A 22488-nucleotide genomic window follows, 5' to 3' on the forward strand; every position below is an offset into this window, starting at 1 on the left:
TTTTTTTTTGGGGGGGGTGGTGTTTTTTTTTTTGTTCAAACACCCGGATTTTAGCGCTTTTTAACCCATCCCCGTCCCCCGGCGAGCCCCGCGGCTCCTCCGCCCCTTCCCCCGCTGAGGGGCTGCTTCGCGGGGGGCGTAGGGCCGTCCCCTCAGCGCGGCCGCCATCGTGGCGGACGAGGGCTGCCCCAGGCGAGGCGGCCGCCACGTCGCGAGGGGGCCCGGCCCGGGGGAGAGCGGCCGCCCCTGCCCCGAGCCCCTCCGAGCGGGGAGCCTGGGGGGGCCGGGGTTCTCCCCAGTCGGGGGCTTGGGGGGGGCCGGGGTTCCCCCGGTCGCCGAGACGGAGGGTGACCAAGATGGCGGCCGCGCGAAAATAAACGCCCCTTCCCCCTCCTCGAGCCGCGACGGAGGCGCCGGGGAAAAGAAAGAAAGAAAAAGATCCGTCGTTTATTGGGGCTCCCCCCCCCCGAGCCTTCGCCCGGCAGCCGGGGGTCGGGGCGTCCCCCGCGCCGAGAACCGCGTCGCCGCGTCCCCATCACGGCTGCGAGTCGTCGCTCTCCTGCGGCTGCCGGCCGGCGGCCGTGGCGGGGGGTCCCGCCGACGCCAGCAGGCCCAGCGAGTCGAGGCGGCCCTGCCGGTAGAGCGCCAGCCGCTCCATCAGCCGCCGCCGCGCCGCGTTCACCACCAGCCCCGGGGCGGCCGCCATGTTCTCCTCCTCCTCCTCCTCCTCGCTCTCCTCCGGCTGGTTGGGGGGCGCGGGGGGGGCCCCCTCCTGCAGCCGCTCCAGCTCCTCGTACACCTTTAGGGTTGGTTTTTTGGGGAGGAAATGGCCGTTTGTGCCCCCCCCGTGGCGTCCGCCCGGCCCCTCGCGGCCCCCCCGCCCCCCGAACCCACCTGCGCCATGGGGGGCCGGCGCGCGCCGCGGCGGCGCAGGCAGCGGGCGGCCAGGCGGGACAGGGCGGCCGCCAGCCCCGGGGGGCGGCCCGGCTCGGGGGTCTGGGGGGCCCCGGTGCCCCCGTCCTCGACGTCCTCCTGCTCCTCCAGCAGCTCCTTCTGTGGGGGCACGGTGTTGGGGGGCAGGGGGGTCCCAGGGGCTGTTGGGGTCCCAGGGGTCCCAGGGGATGTTGGGGGGTCCCAGGGGTTGTTGGGGGCCTAGGGGGATGTTGGGGGTCCCAGGGGGTCCCAGGGGTTGTTGGGGGGCCTAGGGGGATGTTGGGGGCTGGGGGGGTCAGAGCAATGATGGGGGGCCCTGGGGAACCCGGGGCGTTTTAGGGAGCTGGGAGGGGGTCCCAGGGGTCCCAGAGGGATGTTGGGGGTCCCAGGGGCTCAGGGGGTCACTGAGGGATGGGGGGGGGGGTCCCCGGGGGCTGTTGGGGGTCCCTGGGGGCTGTTGGGGGTCCCAGGGGCTGTTGGGGGGCTCCCAGGGGCTGTTGGGGGGTCCCAGAGGGATGTTGGGGGTCCCAGGGGTTTTGGGGGCTCAGGGGTCCCTGAGGGATGTTGGGGGCTCCCAGGGGTTGTTGGGGGTCCCAGGGGTCCCAGTGGCTGTTGGGGGTCCCAGCGGGTCCCAGGGGCTGTTGGGGTCCCGGGGTCCCAGGGGTTGTTGGGGGCTCCCACTGGCTGTTGGGGGTCCCCGGGGGCTGTTGGGGGCTCCCAGGGGCTGTTGGGGGTCCCAGGGGTCCCAGTGGCTGTTGGGGGCTCCCAGGGGGATGTTGGGGTCCCAGTGGCTGTTGGGGGTCCCCGGGGGCTGTTGGGGGTCCCCGGGGCTGTTGGGGGCTCCCAGGGGCTGTTGGGGTCCCAGGGGGTCCCAGTGGCTGTTGGGGGCTCCCAGGGGATGTTGGGGGTCCCAGTGGGTCCCAGGGGGCTGTTGGGGGTCCCCGGGGCTGTTGGGGGGCTCCCCGGGGGCTGTTGGGGGTCCCCGGGGACTGTTGGGGGGCTCCCAGTGGCTGTTGGGGGCTCCCAGGGGATGTTGGGGCTCCCAGGGGCTGTTGGGGCTCCCAGGGGTCCCAGTGGATGTTGGGGGGCTCCCAGGGGCTGTTGGGGGTCCCAGGGGGTCCCAGGGGCTGTTGGGGGGCTCCCAGGGGGATGTTGGGGGTCCCAGGGGGCTGTTGGGGGCTCCCAGGGGGATGTTGGGCTCCCAGGGGGCTGTTGGGGGGCTCCCAGGGGCTGTTGCGGGTCCCAGCGGGTCCCCGGGGGCTGTTGGGGGTCCCCGGGGCTGTTGGGGGGCTCACCAGGTAGGTGGGCCGCCCCCGGGCGTCCGTCTCCATGGCCCGGCGCCCGGTCAGCGCCTCCAGCAGCACCTGGGGGGCGGCCGCTTCCGGAGCTCCCCGCACCCCACCCCCACGTCGGGGGTGCGGCCCCGTTTTGGGGTGCTTCCCCCCTTTGGGGGGTGTGGGTCCCCCTTTTGGGGTGTTTCCCCCCTTTGGGGGGTGTGGGTCCCCTTTGGGGGTGTTTCCCCCTTTCAGGGTGTTTCCCCCCATTTTTGGGGGGGTGGGTCCCCCTTTTGGGGTGTTTCCGCCCATTTTGGGGGTGTTTCCCCCCTTTTTGGGGTGTTTTCCCCCATTTTTGGGGGTGTGGGTCCCCATTTTTGGGGTGTTTCCCCCATTTTGGGGAGCGTGGGTCCCCGTTTTGGGGTGTTTCCCCCCGTTTTGGGGTGTTTCCCCCCTTTTTGGGGTGTTCCCCCCATTTTTGGGGGTGTGGGTCCCCACTGTGGGGGTGTTTCCCCCCATTTCAGGGTGTTTCCCCCATTTTGGGGGGTGGGTCCCTGTTTTGGGGTGTTTCCCCCTTTGGGGTGTTTCCCCCATTTTGGGGGTGTGGGTCCCCACTGTGGGGGTGTTTCCCCCCATTTCAGGGTGTTTCCCCCCATTTTGGGGGGGTGGGTCCCCATTTTGGGGCTGTTCCCCCCAGTTTTGGGTGTTCCCCCCAGTTTTGGGTGTTCCCCCGTTTCGGGGGGCCCCCACTCACCACGCCGAAGCTGTAGGTGTCGAGGGCGGGGGCCAGGGCCCCCCCGCGCAGGTACTCGGGGGGCAGGTAGGCCAGGGTGCCCCGCAGCGTGCGCGGGCCCCCCAGGGTGCCGCTGCGGCCCCCCCCGCCCCCCCGGGGGGCTCGCGCCAGCCCGAAGTCGCTCAGCCGGGGGCTCAGCCCCGCGTCCAGCAGGATGTTGGAGCTGGGGGGCAGGGGGTCACCCCCAAACCCCCGGGGCCACCCCCCCATCTGCTCGGGGTGCCCGGAAGCCCAGCGTTGCCCCCCCCGGTACCCCAGGGACCCCCATGGCCCCCCACTGCCCCCCGACCCCATGGCACCCCACTGCCCCCCCGACCCCCATGGCCCCCAAAGCCCCCCATGGCACCCCAAACTGCCCCCCATGGCCCCCCCAAAGCCCCCCATGGCCCCCACGGCACCCCACTGCCCCCCCGACCCCCATGGCCCCCCACTGCCCCCCATGGCACCCCACTGACCCCTGACCCCCATGGCCCCCAAAGCCCCCATGGCACCACACTGCCCCCCATGGCCCCCCAAAGCCCCCCCAGTACCCCATTGCCCCCCATGGCACCCCACTGCCCCCCTGACCCCCATGGCCCCCCAAAGCCCCCCATGGCCCCCCACTGCCCCCCCGACCCCCATGGCCCCCCAAAGCCCCCCATGGCACCCCACTGCCCCCGACCCCCATGGCCCCCAAAGCCCCCCATGGCCCCCAAAGCCCCCCATGGCACTTCCCCACTGCCCCCCGACCCCCATGGCCCCCCACTGCCCCCCATGGCACCCCACTGCCCCCCCCGACCCCCATGGCCCCCTCATTGCCCCCCATTGCCCCCCATGGCACCCCACTGCCCCCCTGACCCCCATGGCCCCCCACTGCCCCCCATGGCACCCCACTGCCCCCCTGACCCCCATGGCCCCCCATTGCCCCCCCATGGCACCCCATTGCCCCCCATGGCACCCCACTGCCCCCCCCCGACCCCCATGGCACCCCAAAGCCCCCGTAAGTACCCCATTGCCCCCCATGGCCCCCCAAAGCCCCCCAGTACCCCACTGCCCCCCATGGCCCCCCAAAGCCCCCATGGCACCCCACTTCCCCCCTCAGTACCCCACTGCCCTCATGGCCCCCAAAGCCCCCCATGGCACCCCACTGCCCCCAGTACCCCATTGCCCCCCATGGCACCCCAAAGCCCCCCCAGTACCCCATTGCCCCCCAGGTACCCCACTGCCCCCCAAGACCCCATGGCACCCCAAAGACCCCTCAGGTACCCCACTGCCCCCCCAGGTACCCCCATGGCACCCCACTGCCCCCCAAGACCCCCAGAGACCCCCCGGCGTACCCTAAGTGCCCCCATTCCCGTCAGAGTACCCCAAAGCCCTCAGAGCCCCCCAGGTACCCCAGAGCCCCCAAACCCCTTAGACCCCCCAGGGTACCCCAGAGCCCCCATGGGGTACCCCAAAGATCCTCAGGGGGTCTCCCCAGGGAACCCCAAAGACCCTCGAGCCCCCCAGGGTACCCCCAAATCACCCCAGAGCCCTCAGAGTCCCCCCAAAGCCCCTCAGAGCCCCCCAGGGTACCCCAAGATCACCCCAAGGCACCCCAGAGCCCCTCAGAACCCCCCAGAGTACCCCAAGATCACCCCAAGGCACCCCAGAGCCCCCCAGGGTACCCCAAAATCACCCCAGGGAGCCCCAGAGCCCTCAGAACCCCCAGGGTACCCCAAAATCACCCCAGGGAGCCCCAGAGCCCTCAGAACCCCCAGGGTACCCCAAAATCACCCCAAGGCACCCCAGAGCCCTCAGAGCCCCCCAGGGTACCCCAAGATCACCCCAAGGCACCCCAGAGCCCTCAGAGCCCCCCAGGGTACCCCAAGATCACCCCAAGGCACCCCAGAGCCCCCAGGGTACCCCAAAATCACCCCAGGGAGCCCCAGAGCCCCTCAGAACCCCCCAGGGTACCCCAAAATCACCCCAAGGCACCCCAGAGCCCTCAGAGCCCCCCAGGGTACCCCAAGATCACCCCAGGAGCCCCAGAGCCCCTCAGAACCCCCCAGGGTACCCCAAAATCACCCCAAGGCACCCCAGAGCCCTCAGAACCCCCCAGGGTACCCCTCACCCCAAGGCACCCCAGAGCCCCCCAGGGTACCCCAAAATCACCCCAGGGAGCCCCAGAGCCCTCAGAACCCCCCAGGGTACCCCAAAATCACCCCAAGGCACCCCAGAGCCCCTCAGAGCCCCCCAGGGTACCCCAAGATCACCCCAGGGAGCCCCAGAGCCCTCAGAACTCCCCCCAGGGTACCCCAAAATCACCCCAAGGCACCCCAGAGCCCCTCAGAACCCCCCAGGGTACCCCAAGATCACCCCAAGGCACCCCAGAGCCCCCAGGGTACCCCAAAATCACCCCAGGGAGCCCCAGAGCCCCTCAGAGCCCCCAGGGTACCCCAAAATCACCCCAAGGCACCCCAGAGCCCCTCAGAACCCCCCAGGGTACCCCAAGATCACCCCAGGGAGCCCCAGAGCCCTCAGAACCCCCAGGGTACCCCAAAATCACCCCAAGGCACCCCAGAGCCCCTCAGAGCCCCCAGGGTACCCCAAAATCACCCCAAGGCACCCCAGAGCCCCTCAGAGCCCCCAGGGTACCCCAAGATCACCCCAAGGCACCCCAGAGCCCCCCAGGGTACCCCAAAATCACCCCAGGGAGCCCCAGAGCCCCTCAGAGCCCCCCAGGGTACCCCAAGATCACCCCAAGGCCCCTCAGAGCCCCCCAGGGTACCCCAAGATCACCCCAGGGAGCCCCGAGCCCCCCGTTGCCCCCCACCTCTTGACGTCGCCGTGCACCAGTGCCGGGGTGTCGCGGTGCAGGAACTGGAGGGCTCGGGCCGTGCCCAGCAGCACGTGCAGGCGCTGGCCCCACGTCAGGGGGGGCTGCGGGCACTGGGGGGGGCTGTCAGGGCCCCCCAAACCGGACCCTGGACCCTCAGGTCCCCCAACCCCGCCCAGGACCCCCCACACCTCCCCTATGGCCTCGGGGCACCCCAAAAACCACCCTGAGCATCTCCCCTATGGCCCTAAGGACCCCCCGAGCTGCTCAAGACCCCCTGGGACCCCCAGACCTCTCCTGGGGGCCCCCCAAACCTGCTCCAGGAGCACCCCAGAACCCCCAGATCCCCCCCATGGCCCTATAGGACCCCCCCAGCCACTCAAGGCACCCTGGGGACCCCCAACCTGCCCCAGAGACCCCCAAACCTCCCCCAGGGACCCCAAACCTGCTCCAGGAGCACCCCAGAACCTCCAGATCCCCCTCATGGCCCTATAGGACCCCCCAGCCACTCAGAGACACCCCGGGGACCCCCCAGAGACCCCCAGACCTTCCCCCAGAGACCCCCCACATCCCTGGGGAGTCCCTCTGGACACCCCAGACGCCCCAGGGGACCCCCAAACCTGCTCCCCCCCGAGAAGACCCCCGCCTCCCCACCACCTCAGGGGGACCCCTGGGGTCCCCCAACCTGCCCCGGCCCCAAACCTCCCCTGCGCCCCAGACGCTGCTCCAGGAGACCCGTTGGGCATGATCCCCCCCATGGCGTAGGACGAGGACTCAAGGCAGAAGTGGCCCCCCTCGGCGCAGACCCCGACAGCTCCACGATGTTGGGGTGCGGTGCCTGGGGCGCGGGGGGCCTTCACGCTGGGGGGGCTGCGACCCCAACCCCCAGGACCCCCCAGCCCCCCAACAGCATCCCCGTATCCCCCATCACGCTCAGGACCCTCCTGAGCCCCCCCCCAAGCCCCCGGGACCCCCGGAGCCCCCCACGACCCCCCATTACCGGGAGAGCTTCTCCACCTCCCCCAGACGAAGCTGCTGGAGACCCCAGCCCCAGGTCGAGGCAGCGTCCTGGGGACCCCAAGGGGGGACAGCGTGGGGTCCTGGGCTGGGACCATGGGGCCGGGGGGGGGGTCCCAGGGGGGACATGGGGACAGCGTGGGGGTCCTGGGCTGGGACCATGGGGCCCGGGGGGTCCCAGGGGGACACGGGGACACATGGGGGTCCCAGGGGGACATGGGGACAGCGTGGGGTCCTGGGCTGGGACCACGGGGCCCGGGGGGGTCCCAGGGGGGACACGGGGACAGCGTGGGGGTCCTGGCATGGGACCATGGGGCCCGGGGGGGGTCCCAGGGGGACATGGGGACACATGGGGGTCCCAGGGGGACATGGGGACACCGTGGGGGTCCTGGCATGGGACCACGGGGCCCGGGGGGGTCCCAGGGGGACATGGGGACAGCGTGGGGTCCTGGCATGGGACCATGGGGCCCGGGGGGGTCCCAGGGGGACACGGGGACACATGGGGGTCCCAGGGGGACATGGGGACAGCGTGGGGTCCTGGGCTGGGACCATGGGGCCCGGGGGTCCCAGGGGGACACGGGGACAGCGTGGGGTCCTGGCATGGGACCATGGGGCCCGGGGGGTCCCAGGGGGACATGGGGACACATGGGGGTCCCAGGGGGACATGGGGACACCGTGGGGGTCCTGGCATGGGACCACGGGGCCCGGGGGGGGTCCCAGGGGGGACATGGGGACAGCGTGGGGTCCTGGCATGGGACCATGGGGCCCGGGGGGTCCCAGGGGGACACGGGGACACATGGGGGTCCCAGGGGGACATGGGGACAGCGTGGGGGTCCTGGGCTGGGACTATGGGGCCCGGGGGGTCCCAGGGGGACATGGGGACACATGGGGGTCCCAGGGGGGACATGGGGACAGCATGGGGGTCCTGGGCTGGGACCACGGGGCCCGGGGGTCCCAGGGGGACACGGGGACAGCGTGGGGTCCTGGCATGGGACCATGGGGCCCGGGGGGGGGTCCAGGGGGGACATGGGGACACATGGGGGTCCCTGGTGAGGACATGGGGACACCGTGGGGGTCCTGGGCTGGGACTATGGGGCCCCGGGGGGGTCTTGGGGGGGGATGTGGGGACATGGGGACACTGTGGGGGTCCTCAACAGGGACAGGAGGACACCGGGGGGGTCCCCGTCGGGGCCAGGGGACACCCAGGGGTCCCCGCTGGCTGCGGGTGCCCCCCGCGCCCCCCCGCGCCCCGAACCTGCCGCAGGCGCTTGACGGCGTAGTCGGTGTGACGCAGGCGGGCGCGATAGACCACCCCGAAGCCGCCCTCGCCCACCTTGTGGGAGTCGGCGAAGCCCCCCGTGGCCCCCGCCAGCTCCCCCAGGCGCCAGCAGAAGGGGTGGGGGGCCGGGGGGCGACGGGGGGCTTGGGGGCCGCAGGGGGGCCCGGGGCTCAGCGAGGCCAGGGACGAGCACAGCGATGCCAGCGCCTGCGGGACGGGGGGCCGTGGGGCGGACCCCCAAGGTGCCCCAAACACTCCTATGGGCCCCACAGCCCCCAAAGACCCCTATGGCCCCCACAGCCCCCAAAGACCCCTATGGGCCCCACAGCCCCCAAATACCCCTATGTCCCCCACAGCCCCCCAAATACCCCTATGGCCCCCACAGCCCCCAAAGACCCCTATGGGCCCCGCAGCCCCCAAATACCCCTATGTCCCCCACAGCCCCCAAAGACCCCTATGGGCCCCACAGCCCCCAAAGACCCCTATGGCCCCCACAGCCCCCAAATACCCCTATGGCCCCCACAGCCCCCAAATACCCCTATGTCCCCCACAGCCCCCAAAGACCCCTATGGGCCCCGCAGCCCCCAAATACTCCCTATGTCCCCACAGCCCCCAAAGACCCCTATGGGCCCCTGCAGCCCCCAAAGACCCCTATGGCCCCCACAGCCCCCAAACACCCTATGTCCCCCACAGCCCCCCAAAGACCCCTATGGGCCCCTGCAGCCCCCAAAGACCTCCAGGCCCCCCAAATACGTGCTAAATACCCCCACCGCCCCCGTTGCCCCCCTTGCACCCCACGGTATCCCAAATGCCCCCCGACCCCCAGAGACCCCCAAGTGCCCCCGTCACCCCCAAATACCCCAGTGACCTCCACGGAGCCCCCAATAGCCCCCATCCCTACTGCCCCCAGACCCTTCCCAAGCCCCCCAGGCCCCCCATTCCCCCCCCAGCCCCATACCTCGTCGGGGGGACGGGGGTCCGGGGAACGGGGGTGCAGGCTGGGGGTGCTGAGGAGGGCGTTGGGGGGGCCCCGGGAGGGCAGGGACGGCTCTTGGTGGGGGAGAACGGGGTCAGTTTGGGGAGGGGGAGCCCTGTGCCCCCACACCCCCATCAGCCCCCCTCCCTTTTCGGGCGTTACCTGGGGGGACCATTTTGGGGGTCCCAGGCGGAGGCGGTGCCGGCACCCGAGGGGGGCCCGGGGGCCGTGGGGAGCAGCCGCGGGCTGGGGGTCACGGGGAGCAGGGGGGCTCCGTGGGGGCAGCGGGGGCTCCGTGGGGAGGCCAGGCCGGGGTACCCTGGGGACACCGCGGGGTCAGTCGGAGGGGGTCCCGGGGGTCCCATGGGGGGTCCGGCAGGGACTGGGGGGGTCCCGGAGGTCTTGGGGAGATCCTGGAGGGCTTGGGGTCCCAGGGGCATCTTTGGGGTCCCAAGGGGGACTTGCAGGTCCCGGGGGGTCTGGGGGTCCTGGAGGGCTCAGGGGTCCCAAGGGGCGTTGGGGGTCTGGGGGGTGTTGGGGGTGTTGGGGGTCCCAGGGGGTCGTTGGGTGTCTCAGGGGGTCCCGGGGGGTCCTGGAGGCCTCAGGGGTCCCAGAGGGGTCCCAAATGGGTGTGGGGGGTGTTGGGGTCCCAGGAGTCCTTGGGTGTCCCAGAGAGATTCCAGGGGGTCCCAGAGGGGTCGCGGGGGGTGCTGGGTGTCCCAGGGGGTCCCGGAGGCCTCAGGGGTCCTGGGGGATTCCAGGGGGTCCAAGGGGGTCCCAGGGGGGTGTTGGGGGTCCCAGGGGTCCCAGGGGTCCCAGACGGGTGTTGGGGGTCCCAGGGGGGTCCCACGGGGTCCCAGACGGGTGTTGGGGGTCCCCGGGGTCCCAGGGGGTGTTGGGGGTCCCAGGGGGGTCCCAGGGGTCCCAGACGGGTGTCGGGGTCGTCGGGGTCCCAGACGGGTGTTGGGGTCCCGGGGGTCCCGGGGGTGTTGGGGGTCCCGGGAGGGGTCCCAGGGGTCCCAAATGGGTGTCGGGGGTCCCGGGGGTCCCAGGGGGTGTTGGGGGTCCCAGATGGGTGTTGGGGGTCCCAGGGGGTCCCAGGGGGGTGTTGGGGGGTCCCAGACGGGTGTCGGGGGTCCCGGGGGGTCCCAGGGGGGTGTTGGGGGGTCCCGGGGGGTGTCGGGGGGGTGTCGGGGGTCCCGGGGGGTCCCGGGGGGTGCGGGGCTCTCACAGGCGGCCAGCATGTCGTGGGCCCGCAGCAGGCGCAGCCCCCGCAGCAGCTCCAGCAGCTCCCGCAGGCGCCCGTTGCGCTGGGCCCAGCCCCACAGCACGGCGGCCGTGGGGCCCGGGCTGGCGGCCGCCAGGCGCAGCTCCCCCTGCTCCGGCACCAGCCGCGAGGCTGCCGCCGTCACCAGTGCGACCAGTGCCCCCAGTGCGACCAGTGCTCCCAGTGCGACCAGTGCCCCCAGTGCGACCAGTGCGACCAGCGCCCCCAGTGCGACCAGCGCCCCCAGCGCGACCAGCACGACCAGTGCCCCCCAGCGCCCCCCACGCTCCCAATGCTCCCAATGAGACCAGTGCTCCCAATGAGACCAGTGCCCCCAGTGCGACCAGCGCCCCCGTGTCCCCCAGTGCCCCCAGTGCGACCAGTGCTCCCAGCGCGACCAGTGCCCCCAGTGCGACCAGCGCCCCAGCGCCCCCACGCTCCCAGTGCTCCCAATGAGACCAGTGCCCCCAGTGATCCCAGTGCCCCCAGTGCCCCCAGTGCGACCAGCGCCCCCGTGTCCCCCAGTGCCCCCAGTGCTCCCAGTGCGACCAGTGCCCCCAGCACTCCCAGTGCCCCCCAGTGCGACCAGTGCCCCCCAGTGCCCCCCAGCGCGACCAGTGCGACCAGTGGCCCCAGCGAGACCAGTGCGACCAGTGGCCCCAGTGCCTGCCCCCAGTGCCCCCAGCGCTCCCAGTGCCCTCCAGTGCCCCCAGCGCTCCCAGTGCAACCAGCGGCCCCAGTGCCCCCAGTGCCCCCAGCGCTCCCAAGTGCCCCCAGCACTCCCAAGTGCCCCCAGCGCGACCAGTGTGACCAGTGCAACCAGTGCCCCCAGTGCCCCCAGCGTGACCAGTGCCCCCAGAGCCCTCCAGTGCTCCCAGTGCGACCAGTGCCCCCAGTGCCCCCACGCTCCCAGTGCTCCCAATGAGACCAGTGCCCCCAGTGCCCCCAGCGCGACCAGTGCCCCCAGCGCGACCAGTGCGACCAGTGCCCCCAGTGCTCCCAGTGCCCCCCAGTGCCCCCAGCGCGACCAGTGCCCCCTAGTGCCCCCACGCTCCCAGTGCCCCCAGTGCAACCAGTGCCCCCAGTGCCCCCAGCGTGACCAGTGCCCCCAGAGCCCTCCAGTGCTCCCAGTGCGACCAGTGCCCCCCAGCGCCCCCACGCTCCCAGTGCTCCCAATGAGACCAGTGCCCCCAGTGCCCCCAGCGCGACCAGTGCCCCCAGCGCGACCAGTGCGACCAGTGCCCCCAGTGCTCCCAGTGCCCCCCAGTGCCCCCAGCGCGACCAGTGCCCCCTAGTGCCCCCACGCTCCCAGTGCCCCCAATGAGACCAGTGCCCCCAGTGCCCCCAGCGCGACCAGTGCCCCCAGCGCGACCAGTGCGACCAGTGCCCCCAGTGCTCCTAGTGCCCCCAGTGCCCCCCAGCGCGAGCAGTGCCCCCAGCGCCCCCAGTGCTCCCAGTGCGACCAGTGCCCCCGAGCGTGACCAGTGCAACCAGCGCCCCCAGTGCCCCCAGTGCCCCAGCGCTCCCAGTGCTCCCAATGAGACCAGCGCTCCCAATGAGACCAGTGCCCCCAGTGCCCCCAGCGCGACCAGTGCGACCAGTGGCCCCCAGTGCCCCCACGCTCCCAGTGCTCCCAATGAGACCAGTGCCGCCCAGTGCCCCCAGCGCGACCAGTGCCCCCAGCACCACCAGTGCGACCAGTGCCCCCAGTGCTCCCAGTGCGAACAGTGCCCCCAGTGCCCCCCACGCTCCCAGTGCTCCCAATGAGACCAGTGCCCCCAGTGCCCCCAGCGCGACCAGTGCGACCAGCGGCCCCAGTGCCCCAGCGCTCCCAGTGCCCCCAGCGCTCCCAGTGCCCCCAGTGCCCCCCAGCGCGACCAGTGTGACCAGTGCGACCAGTGCCACCGGTACCACCAGTGCCCCCAGCGCCCCCAGTGCTCCCGGTGCGACCAGTGCGACCAGCGCCCCCAGTGCCCCCAGCGCTCCCAGTGCCCCCAGCGCCCCCAGCACGACCAGTGTGACCAGTGCCCCCAGCGCCCCAGTGCCCCCGGTGTGACCAGTGCGACCAGTGCCGCCCAGCGCTCCCAGTGCCCCCAGCGCTCCCAGTGCCCCCCAGCCAGCCCCGCTGCCTCCCAGTCCCGCCCAGTCCCCCCAGCCAGCTCTGACAGCTGCCCCGCTGCATCCCCAGCCCGTCCCAGTCCCTCCCAGCGCCTCCCAGTGCCCCCACTTACCGAAGCGCTCCCAGTCCGAGCGGTTCAGCGCGTCCATCAGGCGGCAGAAGCTGCACATGAGCCAGGCGGGCAGCTCGTACAGGTACGGCCCCGGCCCCGGCCCCGGCCCCGGCCCCGGCCCCGGCCCCGGCCCCGGCCCCGGCCCCGGCCCGGCCATGCCTCCCGCCGCGGGCCCCGCCGGACACTTCCCCTTTAAGAGCGGCCGCCCCACTGCGCAGGCGCGCACCGGTCCGGCCGCGCCGCCATCTCCGGCGTGGCGGAAGTGCCCCCCTTCGCGCGCACACAGCGCGCCGCGCCGCGCGGTCGCCCGGGATACGGGCGCCATGTTGAGTGTGGCGGAACGGCCGCCGGGGGCCGAGCCCGGCGCCGCGGGCGGGGCCGGAGGGGAAGGGGCGGGGCCTGGCCGCGAGGGGCGGGGCTGCACGGCCGCCCGCCCTTCCCAGGCCCGATTCCCCGCGATGACATCATCAAGGCGATGAAGCGTGGGTGTGACGTCGCAGCCGTGATGTCACGGCTGCTGGGACGCTCCCGGGGGCCTTGGGGGAGGGGGCGGGGAGAGATCCGGGATCCAGTGAGGGCACCTGGGAACACCCAGGATCCGCTGAGGTCACGCGGGGGCGTCCGGGATCCGCTGGCACCACGAGGAGAGGTCGGGATCCGCCCGAGCGTTGCGGAGAGACGCGGGGTCCGCCGCCGCGACGGCACGCGGGCCGAGCCGGGATCCGCCGCCGCCGCGCGGAGCCGCTGGGGATCCGCGGCCCCGACGCCGCGATCGGGGATCCGCCGCCGCCGCGCGGAGCCGCCCGGGACCCCCCGCGGAGCATGCGGGGGAGGGGGTGTGGGTGAGGGGGGCCCCGCCGGCCGAGGGGATCTCGGGGAGGGACCGGGGGGGATCCGGCGCCCGAGCGAGCCCGAATGAAAGCGTCAGAGGCGGGAGGCGTTGGGTGTACACAGATTTATAGATCACTCCAGCACAGACACAGAGCCCCGCGGGGCGGGGGGCGCGGGGGATCCCCCCGGGGCAGGGGGCGGGGCGGCGCCGCGGACCCCCCCAAGAAGAATCGACAGCCGAGGGGTTTTTCTTGTAAATTTATAAGGCAAACGTCTCCTCGCGCGACTAGAGATAATAAATAGGTGCGGGGGCCGCCCCCCCGGCGGCGCCGCCCCCCCGATCCCGCCGGATCCCCCCGCCGGATCCCCCCCGGGCCCCCGCTCGCTCTCGCTCCCCTCCCCGCGCTCCCGGCCCGCGGGCCGCCCCCCGTTATTGCCGTGAGGAGCCGGGGCCCGCGGGGCCGAGCGCCCCCGGCCGGGGGCTGGAAGCACGGGGGGCATGGGGAGAGCCCCCGCCCCCGGGCCGGTAAAGTGCAGGACGGGGACCCCGGGGAGGGGGACGGGCGGGGCGGGGGGGGCTGCGGGGACGGAGACCGGATCCCTCCCCCGGCCGGGCCGCTCCCCACGGGGTCGACCGGCTGCCAGCCCAGCCCGCGCTCACGCCTGATTGGCTCCGGACAGGATCCCCTTCCGACCCGCGCTCACGCCTGATTGGCTCCCGACAGGATCCCCTTCCGACCCGCGCTCACGCCTGATTGGCTCCCGACAGGATCCCCTTCCGACCCGCGCTCACGCCTGATTGGCTCTCGACTGGATCCCGCTCCAAAGTCACAGTCCCTCCCGGTTGGCTCCAGGCTGGATCCCGCCCCGTCCCTCAGTCTCTCCCGATTGGCTCCAGGCTGGATCCCGCTCCAAAGTCACACTCACTCCTGACTGGCTCCCAACTGGATCCCACCCCACCCCAAAGTCACTCTTGATTGGACCGGCACCAGGTCCCAGCCCAACCCAGAGCGACTCCCGATTGGTTCGAGACCGGATCCCGCCCCAGTCCGGCATGACTCCCCACTGGATGGAGACCGGATCCGCCCCTCCAATCCAAAGCCACTCCCGATTGGATCCTGGCCGGATCCCATCTCGACCCAGAGTCACTCCTGCTCGGACTGGGGCCGGATCCCGCCCCACCCCCATCGCACCGCCACCAGATCCCACACCCAACCGCACGCGGGGTCTCCTCCCCGCCCAGGCAGAGCCACTCCTGATTGGACGGCGTCCAACCCCGCCCGATTCCCGCTCCCGATTGGCTCCAGACTTGATCCCGCCTCAACCTGGAGTGACCCAGAATCAGACCCACACCCATTTTGTGTCGTCCCGTCCCCCCCCCCCATCCAGAGTCCCTCCGGATTGGCCCGGCACCTGATCCCCTCCAGCCACCCGCTGCTCCCTGTTGACCGGAGACCCCATCCCACCTCCATGCTGAGTCACTCCTGATTGGCTCGAGACCGGATCCCACCCCTATTGAGCGCCACTCCTGATTGGCTCAACAACGGATCCCAAGCGAACTGAAAGCTGCTCCCGATTGGCTTGAGACCAGATCCCGCTCCAAGAGAGCGCCACTCTTGATTGGCCCAAGACTGGATCCCAACCCTATTGAATGCCGTCCCTGATTGGCCCAAGACCGGATCCCAAACAAATCGAAAGCTGCTGATACAGCGAGTCCCTCCCTCCCGGCTCGGGACCGGATCCCGACCCTACCGACACCGCTCCCGGTCAGTTCGAGAGCGGATCCCCACTGAATCGAAAGCTGCTCCCGACTGGCTCGAAACCAGATCCCGACCCAACCGGGAGTCGCTCCCCATTGGCTCGAGACTGGATCCCACCCCAGCAGAACGCTCCTCCTGATTGGCTCCGTGCTGGATCCCCACCCCACCGAGCCGCTCCCCATTGGCTCCAGCCTCAATCCTGCTCCAGACCGGATCCCACCCCCCCCCGGCAGAGCCCCTCCCCATTGGACGGAGGCCGGATCCCCCCGGCCCCCCCCCCGCCAGCCCCCTTAGTGCAAATGGTTCCCTATAGGCTAAAAACGTGGAACAAAAAACTGGAAGAACGAGTAAAGCGGCGACGGGGGGGGGACGCCCCAGCCCCCTGCCCCAGCCCGGCCTCAGGGGTCCCGGGGACGCCCCCCTCCTTTCTAGAGACGAAAGTGCAAAGTGGGGGCCCCGCCGGGGGCCCCGCGCCCCTCGCTGTGCTTTTCGGTAAAACGGGGGGGGGGGTGTCGGCGGGGGGGGCTGCGGGGGAGGGGTGCGCGGGGCCGGGGGGGGAGGACGCGTGTGGCTGCCTGCGTGCGCGGGGGATGGGGGGGATGCCGGGGGTCCCGTCCGTCCGTCCGTCGGTCCGTCCGCCCGCGGGCGCGCTCACAGTCAGCTGACCCGCTCGGGGACAGGCGTCCTGGTGTCGACCGCCTCCTCCCGGCCGGGGGCCGCGGCACGGAGGCGCTGGGAGGGGGGGCCGCCGCCGCCGACGAGGAGGAGGAGGAGGAGGAAGAGGAGGAGGAGGAGGAGGAGGAGGAGGAGGAGGAGGCAGTGTCTTTGTGCTCGGCCTCCCCTCGGTGTTTGTAGGGCGGCGGGGGCGGCGGCGGGGGGTGAGTCTTAGCCGGCTCCTTGGCGCAGCCGTCGGGGGCCGCCGGGCCCCCCCGTTCCTCCGAGCAGCCCTTGCCGCTGAAGTCCTGGGCCGGCGGGGGGGGGCTGGCGCTGTCCTTGGGGCTGGCGGGGGGCTCGGGGGGCGGCGGCGGCGAAGCCCCCCGCTCCTTCTTGCCGGGCGGCACCGGCGGCGGCGGCGGCGCCGGGGCGGCGGCGCGGCCCTTGGGGCTGCCCTCCTTGCTGCGGCGGCCGGGGCTGCGGGCGCTCCTGGGTCCCTTGGGGCCGCGCTCGGGGGGGGGCGGGGGGGGCTTGGCGGCCTCCCGCGCCTCCAGGACCACCGTCTCCCGCGTCTTCCGCTTCTTGATGGGCAGCACCGTCTCCTGCACCGCCGGCGGGACGGCCGCCTTCTTCTTGGCCTCCGGCGCGGCGCCCACCGGGCCGCCCATCCCCGTCGCTCCCGCCGGCTTCCGCCCCCGTTTTTTGGGAACGGCCTGGCTGTCCGGCTCCGATTTCCGCTTCCGCCCGGGACGCTTGACGGCCAGGACCTGGGCCGAGGTGGTGGCCGTCCCCGCCTCGGCGCGGGCCCCCGGCTGCCCCGGCTGGAAGGGCATCTTCACCAGCAGCTTGCCGGAGCTCTTCTCGATCACCCGCTTCACCTGCACGCCCTCCGACGCCGCCGTCTTGGGCTTGGCCGCCCCGCTGCCCTTGGGGCGGCCCCGGCCGCGGCCCGTCCCGGGGCCCTTGGGGGATTTGGGTTTCTTGGGGGGTCGCTGCTCCCGCCGGGAGGGGCTGCCCCGGCCGGTGACGGTGAAGTCGAAGTCGTTGGGGTCCAGGGAGGTGTCTCCTACCTTTTCGAAGTAGGCGATCAGCTCCACCTTGGAGCGGAAGGCTTTTCCCTGCGGGCTGGGGGGTGGGGGGGGGGAGAGAAGGCGTCAGGGGGGGCGCGGGCGGAGGGACCCCCCTCCCGGCGCCCTCCCGGCACTCACTTGATCAGGTAGACGTCGTATTTGCCGGCGGAGCGACCCGATTTCCTCTGCTTCAGCTTGCGGGTCCAGCCCTCGGGCAGCGTGGGGTCGTCGTACATGGGGCCCCGGTCCCGGATGATGGAGCGACGCTGCTTGGGGGAAGCCGAAGCCTCCGGCGCCGCCGGCGCCGTCCCGGCGCCCTCCGAGGTCTCGGCTTTGCCGGCTTCGGCTGGCTCGGCGGAGGGCTGCGCCGGCTCATGCTGCTGCTTCTCCTCCTTCCGCTCCTTCTTCACCTTCTTGGCCTTGGGGGGCCGCTCCTTCAGCCCCTGTAGGTTCTCCTCCGACTTCTCCTCCCTGCAAACACACAGAGGGGTCAGCGCCGCGACGGACCCGCGGACGCCGACGGACGGACGGACGGACGGCGGCTCCTCCGGCGGACGCGGGCCCACGGCACGGGGTCTCCCCGAAAATCAGCAGGCGGCAGCAGGGAGAAACGGCGGGGAATTGGGCAAAGCGCGGCGGGCGGGGGCCGCAGCCGGGGTCCGGCCGGCGAAGGACGGGTCCGGCCGGCGAAGGCTTGCCACCGGGCCGGCGGCGGGAGCGGAGGAGGAGCGAGCGGAGGAGGAGGAGGAGAGGCGGCTCCGCGCGGGGCTGTAATTACGGCTGCGGGGAAAAAAAATATCAAAGTGTTGGTAAATAAACGGCGAGGGGAAGCGCCGGGGGAACCTCCCGGGCGGCGGCGGCGGCGGCAGGGGGGTCGGCCGCGGGGACGCTGGCGAGGCCGGACACCCATCAGAAAAGCTGGGGCGTCCCCGAGGGCCCCGTCCCAGCGGGGCCGCGGCTGCGGGAGGGCGAGGGTCCGGTGTCCCCGCCGGAGAGTGACCGGCGCATCTGCGGCTAAATATAGCCCCGGTGGGCTGCGCGCGGCCCCCGGCGCCGGCCCCCCCGCCACCCGCGCCCTGCCGGAGAAGGGGGTTCGGGCGCGGGGGGCACCGCGGTCGCGCCGCGCCGCCGGCCGGCACACGGTGGCGCCCGGGGCCCGCGCGTGGCCGCCGCCGGACCCCCGGGACCCCCACGCTGGCGGCACCCCGCGGCGCAGGGCTGTGCCGGGGGACCCGCCACCCCGCCGCGGGGTCCCTCGGGGACGCGGCCGCGGTCCCCGCGGCGGGCGCAGGCTCTCGGCAAAGCCCGGCAGCCCCTGGGGCGCCGCCGTCCCCGCGCCGAGCCATTTCGGGGTGCGAGGCTCCTCCTGGGGACGCCGGCGTCCCCGGGGGCCGCGGCGGGGACCCCCCGCTTTCCCCCGCGCCACCGTCCTCGCTCTCCCGCCGGCAAACGCCGTCCAGCGCCGCCGGCCCGCCTGGACCGCGGGTCCCGTCCTGGCAAGGAAAGAGCAGAGAAGGTGAGGCTGGGGGGGACGCGCCGGCCCCCCGCCCCCCGGGAGCCCAGCAGCAAATTAGGGGGTCGTTAGCGCCGGCGCCCCGTTTCCCGCGCCGAGAGGACGCGGTGAACGCAGCCCCGAATAAACCCCCCGGGGGGGGGGGTCCCGCACAGGCGTCGGGGGGCTCGCGGCACTGGGGGGCCGTGGCGGTGCCGCGTCCCCGTCCCCCCAGGAAGGGCCGACCCGGGGTTTATCCGCCGGCGGCGGCGGGATGCACGGCGGCAATCGGAGAGCGGGGATTAGGAGCCCCCCCCACGCCGGCCCCCGACCCCCCCTGCCGTCGCCCGCCCCCGCTCGTCAAAGAATGGCCCCTGTGTGTCACTAACGAGGCCCGGCGCTAATCAGGAGGCCGTGCGTCGCGCTGGATACGGGCACCGGCTCCCTCGGCCGCCGGCGGAGCCGGGAGCTGCGCAGGGGGACGGTGCCGAGGGGGGGACACGGGACACAGCCGGGACCCCCCTGCCCCGGCGGCAGCGGGGGGGGTGGGGGGGGCAGCGCGGAGGCCGAGGCGGCGCAGCCGGCCCGGCACGGGGCTCCCCCGGCGTGCCGGATTGCCAAAGGTCGCGGCGAGCGCCGCCGAAAAGGCGGGAAGGGGAGCGAGGGGGAGGGCGCCGGCCCGGCCGACGCCGAAGTTCAGGGAAAAGGGGAAGCGGGGCCGGGGGGGGGGGGGGCCCCCGGTGAAACCCCCCCATCGGCCGCGGCTCCCGCGGGACCCCCGGCTCGCGGCGAGGGCGAACTCCGGGCGGCAAAGAGAAAAAACCCACCGTCGGGAAGGCGCCCCGCGCGCCCGGTGCCGTCCCGCGGCGGAGCGACGCCGAAACCCCCGGGGCTGGGGCGACACCGGGGGTCCGGCGCGGCTCCCGGCGCCGGGGGAAGGCCGGACCTCGTTAGCGTAACGATCGCCGGGGAAAAAGCAACGTCGTGATGAATCTCCCGCCCCGGCCGAGCCGGGGTCGCGGCGGCGCCGGAGCACGGGGGACCGCCGCGCGGGCACAGCGCCGTGGGGATCGGTTTTCCGACGGCCCCGCGGCCCCGGCGAGCTTTTCCCCGCTCCGACGGCGCCAGCGGGATCGAGCCACGGAGCCGAGACCGCCCCGGTGCGGGTCGGCGCCCGCCGTGAGCGAGATGGAGGCGAAGGACGCGGAGCGACGCCGAGGGTCTCGGTGCCGGCGGGACGCCGCTGACGGAGCGCGGCGTTTCGGATAAATCCGGTGCCGGCGCTCACGGGACGCCCCAGGCGGCGCCGAAGGCGTTAGCGTGGCCGCGCTCACCGTGCCGGGGCCGGGCTCCCGCCAAAAGGGCCGGCGGCGGCGTTCCTCGCCGCCTCGACGGGGCCGTCGCGAGCGCGGCGTCGCGGGAGGCGCCGAAAGCGCCGTCGAGGGCAGGCGGGCGGCCGCCGCGGGTGACGGCGCGAGCGAGGTGCGAGCGGGACGCTGTCGACGGAGCGCGGTGCTTCGGCGGGCGGCGAAGGGGGTCGGCGTCAGCGGGACGGCGCCGCGGGGCTCGGCGTCGACGCGGCGTCGCCCGCCCTCGCCGGAGGGGCCGGCACGCCGCCGGCCGTCGTCGACGGGGCGCGCGGGACGGGGCGCCGCCGGCGGCTCGGAGGAGGCCGCGGGGGGTCGGTCGGCACGGGCGCCGACGGCGAGCTCGGCACGAGGCGCGGTGCCGGGGCTCGGCGGCGGCCGCCGGACGGGGCGCAGGGCGGCGATTCGGGGCGCAGCGAGGCGGCGCGAGCGGCGTACTTTGGGGCAGCTCGGGGTATTTCGGGCGGCGCACGAGCGCCGCGCTCGGGCGACCGGGGCCTGGCGGGAGGCAGCGAGGGGTCGGCGGGAGCGCCGGGTTCGGAGGGATTTTGGAGCGCTCCGAGGGGCCGGCGCGAGCGCCGCACCTCGGGGTAACTCGGGGCGCAGCGCGAGCGCTGCGTTTTGGGTAATTCGGGGTATTTTGGGGCGCAGCGTGAGCGCCGTACTTTGGGGTAACGCGGGGTCTTTCGGGCGCAGCGTCTCGGGATAATTCGGAGTACCGGGGGGCGCAGCGCCAGCGCCGTAGCTGGGACGCTCGGGGGTAACTCGGGGTATTTTGGGGCGCAGCGAGGGGCTGGCGCGAGCGAGACGAGGACGGGGGGGTGGGGGCAGCGTTTCGGGGAGCACCTGGGGTCCCCATCTCGCGGCCCGCCAGAGGGGGTCCATCTTTCCCGGCCCAGCGGGGGGCAGAATTTGGGGTGCACCGCCGAGGGGCTCCCCGTTTTGGGGCCCACCAGGAGGGACCCCATTTGGGGGCGCACCGGGAGGGGTGGGGGTGTCCCTCTTTGGGGGTACGCCCGGGGACGGGGGGCATTTCAGGGGGGCTCCCTCACGCAGGGGGCGTTTCGGGGCGCACCCAGGGGGCCGCATTTCGGGGTGCACCGGGGGTCCCCGCAGCGGGCGCGCCCTCCCGCCCCCGGCCCGGCGCGGGGGCCGCGGCCGTTAGTGACGCACTCGCGGCGCACACCCCCGCCCCCCCTCTCCCTCTCCCCGTTCCCGCCCGGGCGCGCGCACGGGGCGGGGGTGGGGGCGGGGGTCTCGCGGCCGCGCGCGCGCGGGAAAACAGCGGCGGGACCCCCGCTCCCCCCGGCCCCGCCGCCGCCGCCCCCGCCCGCCCCCGGCCCCGCCGCCGCCCCGCCGGTCACTCACAGCCTCTCCTCGTCTCCGCTCGGCGCCGCCGCCATTTTCTTCGCAGCGAAGAACCCGCGGGGGGAGGGGGACGCGAAGGGGGGGGGGAGGGAGGGAGCGCGTGTGGAGGGGGCCCAAACCGAGCCGGAGAGGAAACCCGGAGCGGCCCGCGCCCCCCCCCGCCCGCCCGCCCATTGGCCGCCCCGCCCGCCGCTCAGGGGGACGGCGGCCGGCGATTGGCCGGCGCCTTCCCCCCGGGGGCGGGGCCGGCGCGCTCCCGGCGGCCGTTGGAATTGGCGGGAAGCGCTGTCAGTTACAACGTTCCAAAGGGGGCGGGGCCGCCGAAGCGCGCGCGGCCGCCCGTTGGGCCCCCGCCGGGACGCCGGGTTCCCATTGGCCGCCGGCGCCGCCCGTCACGGCCCCCAAAGGGGGCGGGGAGCGGCCGCCCCCCTCCGGGCTGGGAAGGGGTTTGAAATCCAACGGCCGTAACGGTCCCCGGCAGCCGCCGCCCCGCCCCGCCCCGCGCCCTCCCTCGGCCCCGCGGGCGGCAGCGCCTCAAACGGCTCCCCCCCAGCCCCCCCCCGCCCCCCGGCCGCCTCAGGGACCGCCGGGTGCCTCGGCTGCGCCCCGGGTGCCTCGGCAGCCCCGGGTCCCTCAGGAGCCCCTCGGGTCCCTCAGCACCCTCCGGTCCCTCAGACACCCCAGCACCCCCCGGGTCCCTCAGCTGTCCCTCGGGTCCCTCAGCTCCCCCCGGGTCCCTCGGCTGTCCCTTGGGTCCCTCAGGAGCCCCCCGGGTCCCTCGGCTGTCCCTCGGGTCCCTCAGCTCCCCCCAGGTCCCTCAGCTGTCCCTCGGGTCCCTCAGGAGCCCCTCGGGTCCCTCAGATCTCCCCGGGCCCCTCAGCTGCCCCTCAGGTCCCTCTGCTCCCCCCGGGCACCCCAGCACCCTCCGGGTGTCTCGGCTGCCCCCGAGGTTCCCCCAGCCCCGGGCCCCTCAGGGGACCCCGGGTCCCTCGGCTGTCCCTCGGGTCCCTCGGCACCCCCCGGGTCCCTCGGCTGTCCCTCGGGTCCCTCAGGAGCCCCCCCGGGTCCCTCAGATCTCCCCGGGTCCCTCAGCACCCTCCGGTCCCTCAGACACCCCAGCACCCCCCGGGTCGCTCGGCTGTCCCTCGGGTCCCTCAGGAGCCCCCCGGGTCCCTCAGATCTCCCCGGGCCCCTCAGCTGCCCCTCAGGTCCCTCTGCTCCCCCCGGGCACCCCAGCACCCCTCGGCTGCCCCCGAGGTTCCCCCGGGCCCCTCAGGGGACCCCCGGGTGCCTCGGCCGCCCCCGGGGTACCCCAACCACCCCCGGCACCCCAGCTGCCCGAGGCGCCCCAGGAGGGCTCCCTCCTCAGCCCCCCGCCC

General features: G+C 73.8%; 2 protein-coding genes across 2 annotated transcripts; both read right to left on the reverse strand.

The window, feature by feature from the left end:
• Positions 1-427: 427 nt before the first annotated feature.
• IRAK1 (interleukin 1 receptor associated kinase 1) lies at positions 428-12727 on the reverse strand. The gene is made up of 11 exons (XM_072848928.1): positions 12568-12727; positions 10301-10468; positions 9278-9388; positions 9052-9143; positions 7986-8300; positions 6798-6865; positions 5795-5920; positions 2962-3163; positions 2229-2297; positions 895-1053; positions 428-799 (listed from the first exon to the last, which is right to left on the reverse strand). The coding sequence occupies exons 1-11, from the start codon at positions 12722-12724 to the stop codon at positions 536-538; spliced, it is 1731 nt and encodes a 576-aa protein (XP_072705029.1). The 5' UTR covers positions 12725-12727; the 3' UTR covers positions 428-535.
• Positions 12728-15586: 2859 nt separating this feature from the next.
• Positions 15587-21162, reverse strand: MECP2 (methyl-CpG binding protein 2). The gene is made up of 3 exons (XM_072848929.1): positions 21110-21162; positions 17021-17353; positions 15587-16937 (listed from the first exon to the last, which is right to left on the reverse strand). The coding sequence occupies exons 1-3, from the start codon at positions 21142-21144 to the stop codon at positions 15587-15589; spliced, it is 1719 nt and encodes a 572-aa protein (XP_072705030.1). The 5' UTR covers positions 21145-21162.
• Positions 21163-22488: the final 1326 nt, after the last annotated feature.

This window comes from Ciconia boyciana, chromosome 34, assembly GCF_034638445.1.
Source record: "Ciconia boyciana chromosome 34, ASM3463844v1, whole genome shotgun sequence".
Lineage (NCBI taxonomy): Eukaryota > Metazoa > Chordata > Aves > Ciconiiformes > Ciconiidae > Ciconia > Ciconia boyciana.

What these genes read in the sequence shown, in the direction of transcription:
- MECP2 (XM_072848929.1), bottom strand. Translation starts at nt 21,144, where the DNA reads ATGGCGGCGGCGCCGAGCGGAGACGAGGAGAGGCT. An exon ending in AGCGGAGACGAGGAGAGGCT is followed by an intron (nt 17,354 to 21,109) that starts GTGAGTGACCGG and finishes GTGTGTTTGCAG; the next exon opens with GGAGGAGAAGTCGGAGGAGA. An exon ending in TACGACGTCTACCTGATCAA is followed by an intron (nt 16,938 to 17,020) that starts GTGAGTGCCGGG and finishes CCCACCCCCCAG; the next exon opens with CCCGCAGGGAAAAGCCTTCC.
- IRAK1 (XM_072848928.1), bottom strand. Translation starts at nt 12,724, where the DNA reads ATGGCCGGGCCGGGGCCGGGGCCGGGGCCGGGGCCGGGGCCGGGGCCG. An exon ending in ACACCTACAGCTTCGGCGTG is followed by an intron (nt 2,298 to 2,961) that starts GTGAGTGGGGGC and finishes GCCGCCCCCCAG; the next exon opens with GTGCTGCTGGAGGCGCTGAC. An exon ending in GCCGGCCCCCCATGGCGCAG is followed by an intron (nt 800 to 894) that starts GTGGGTTCGGGG and finishes CCAACCCTAAAG; the next exon opens with GTGTACGAGGAGCTGGAGCG.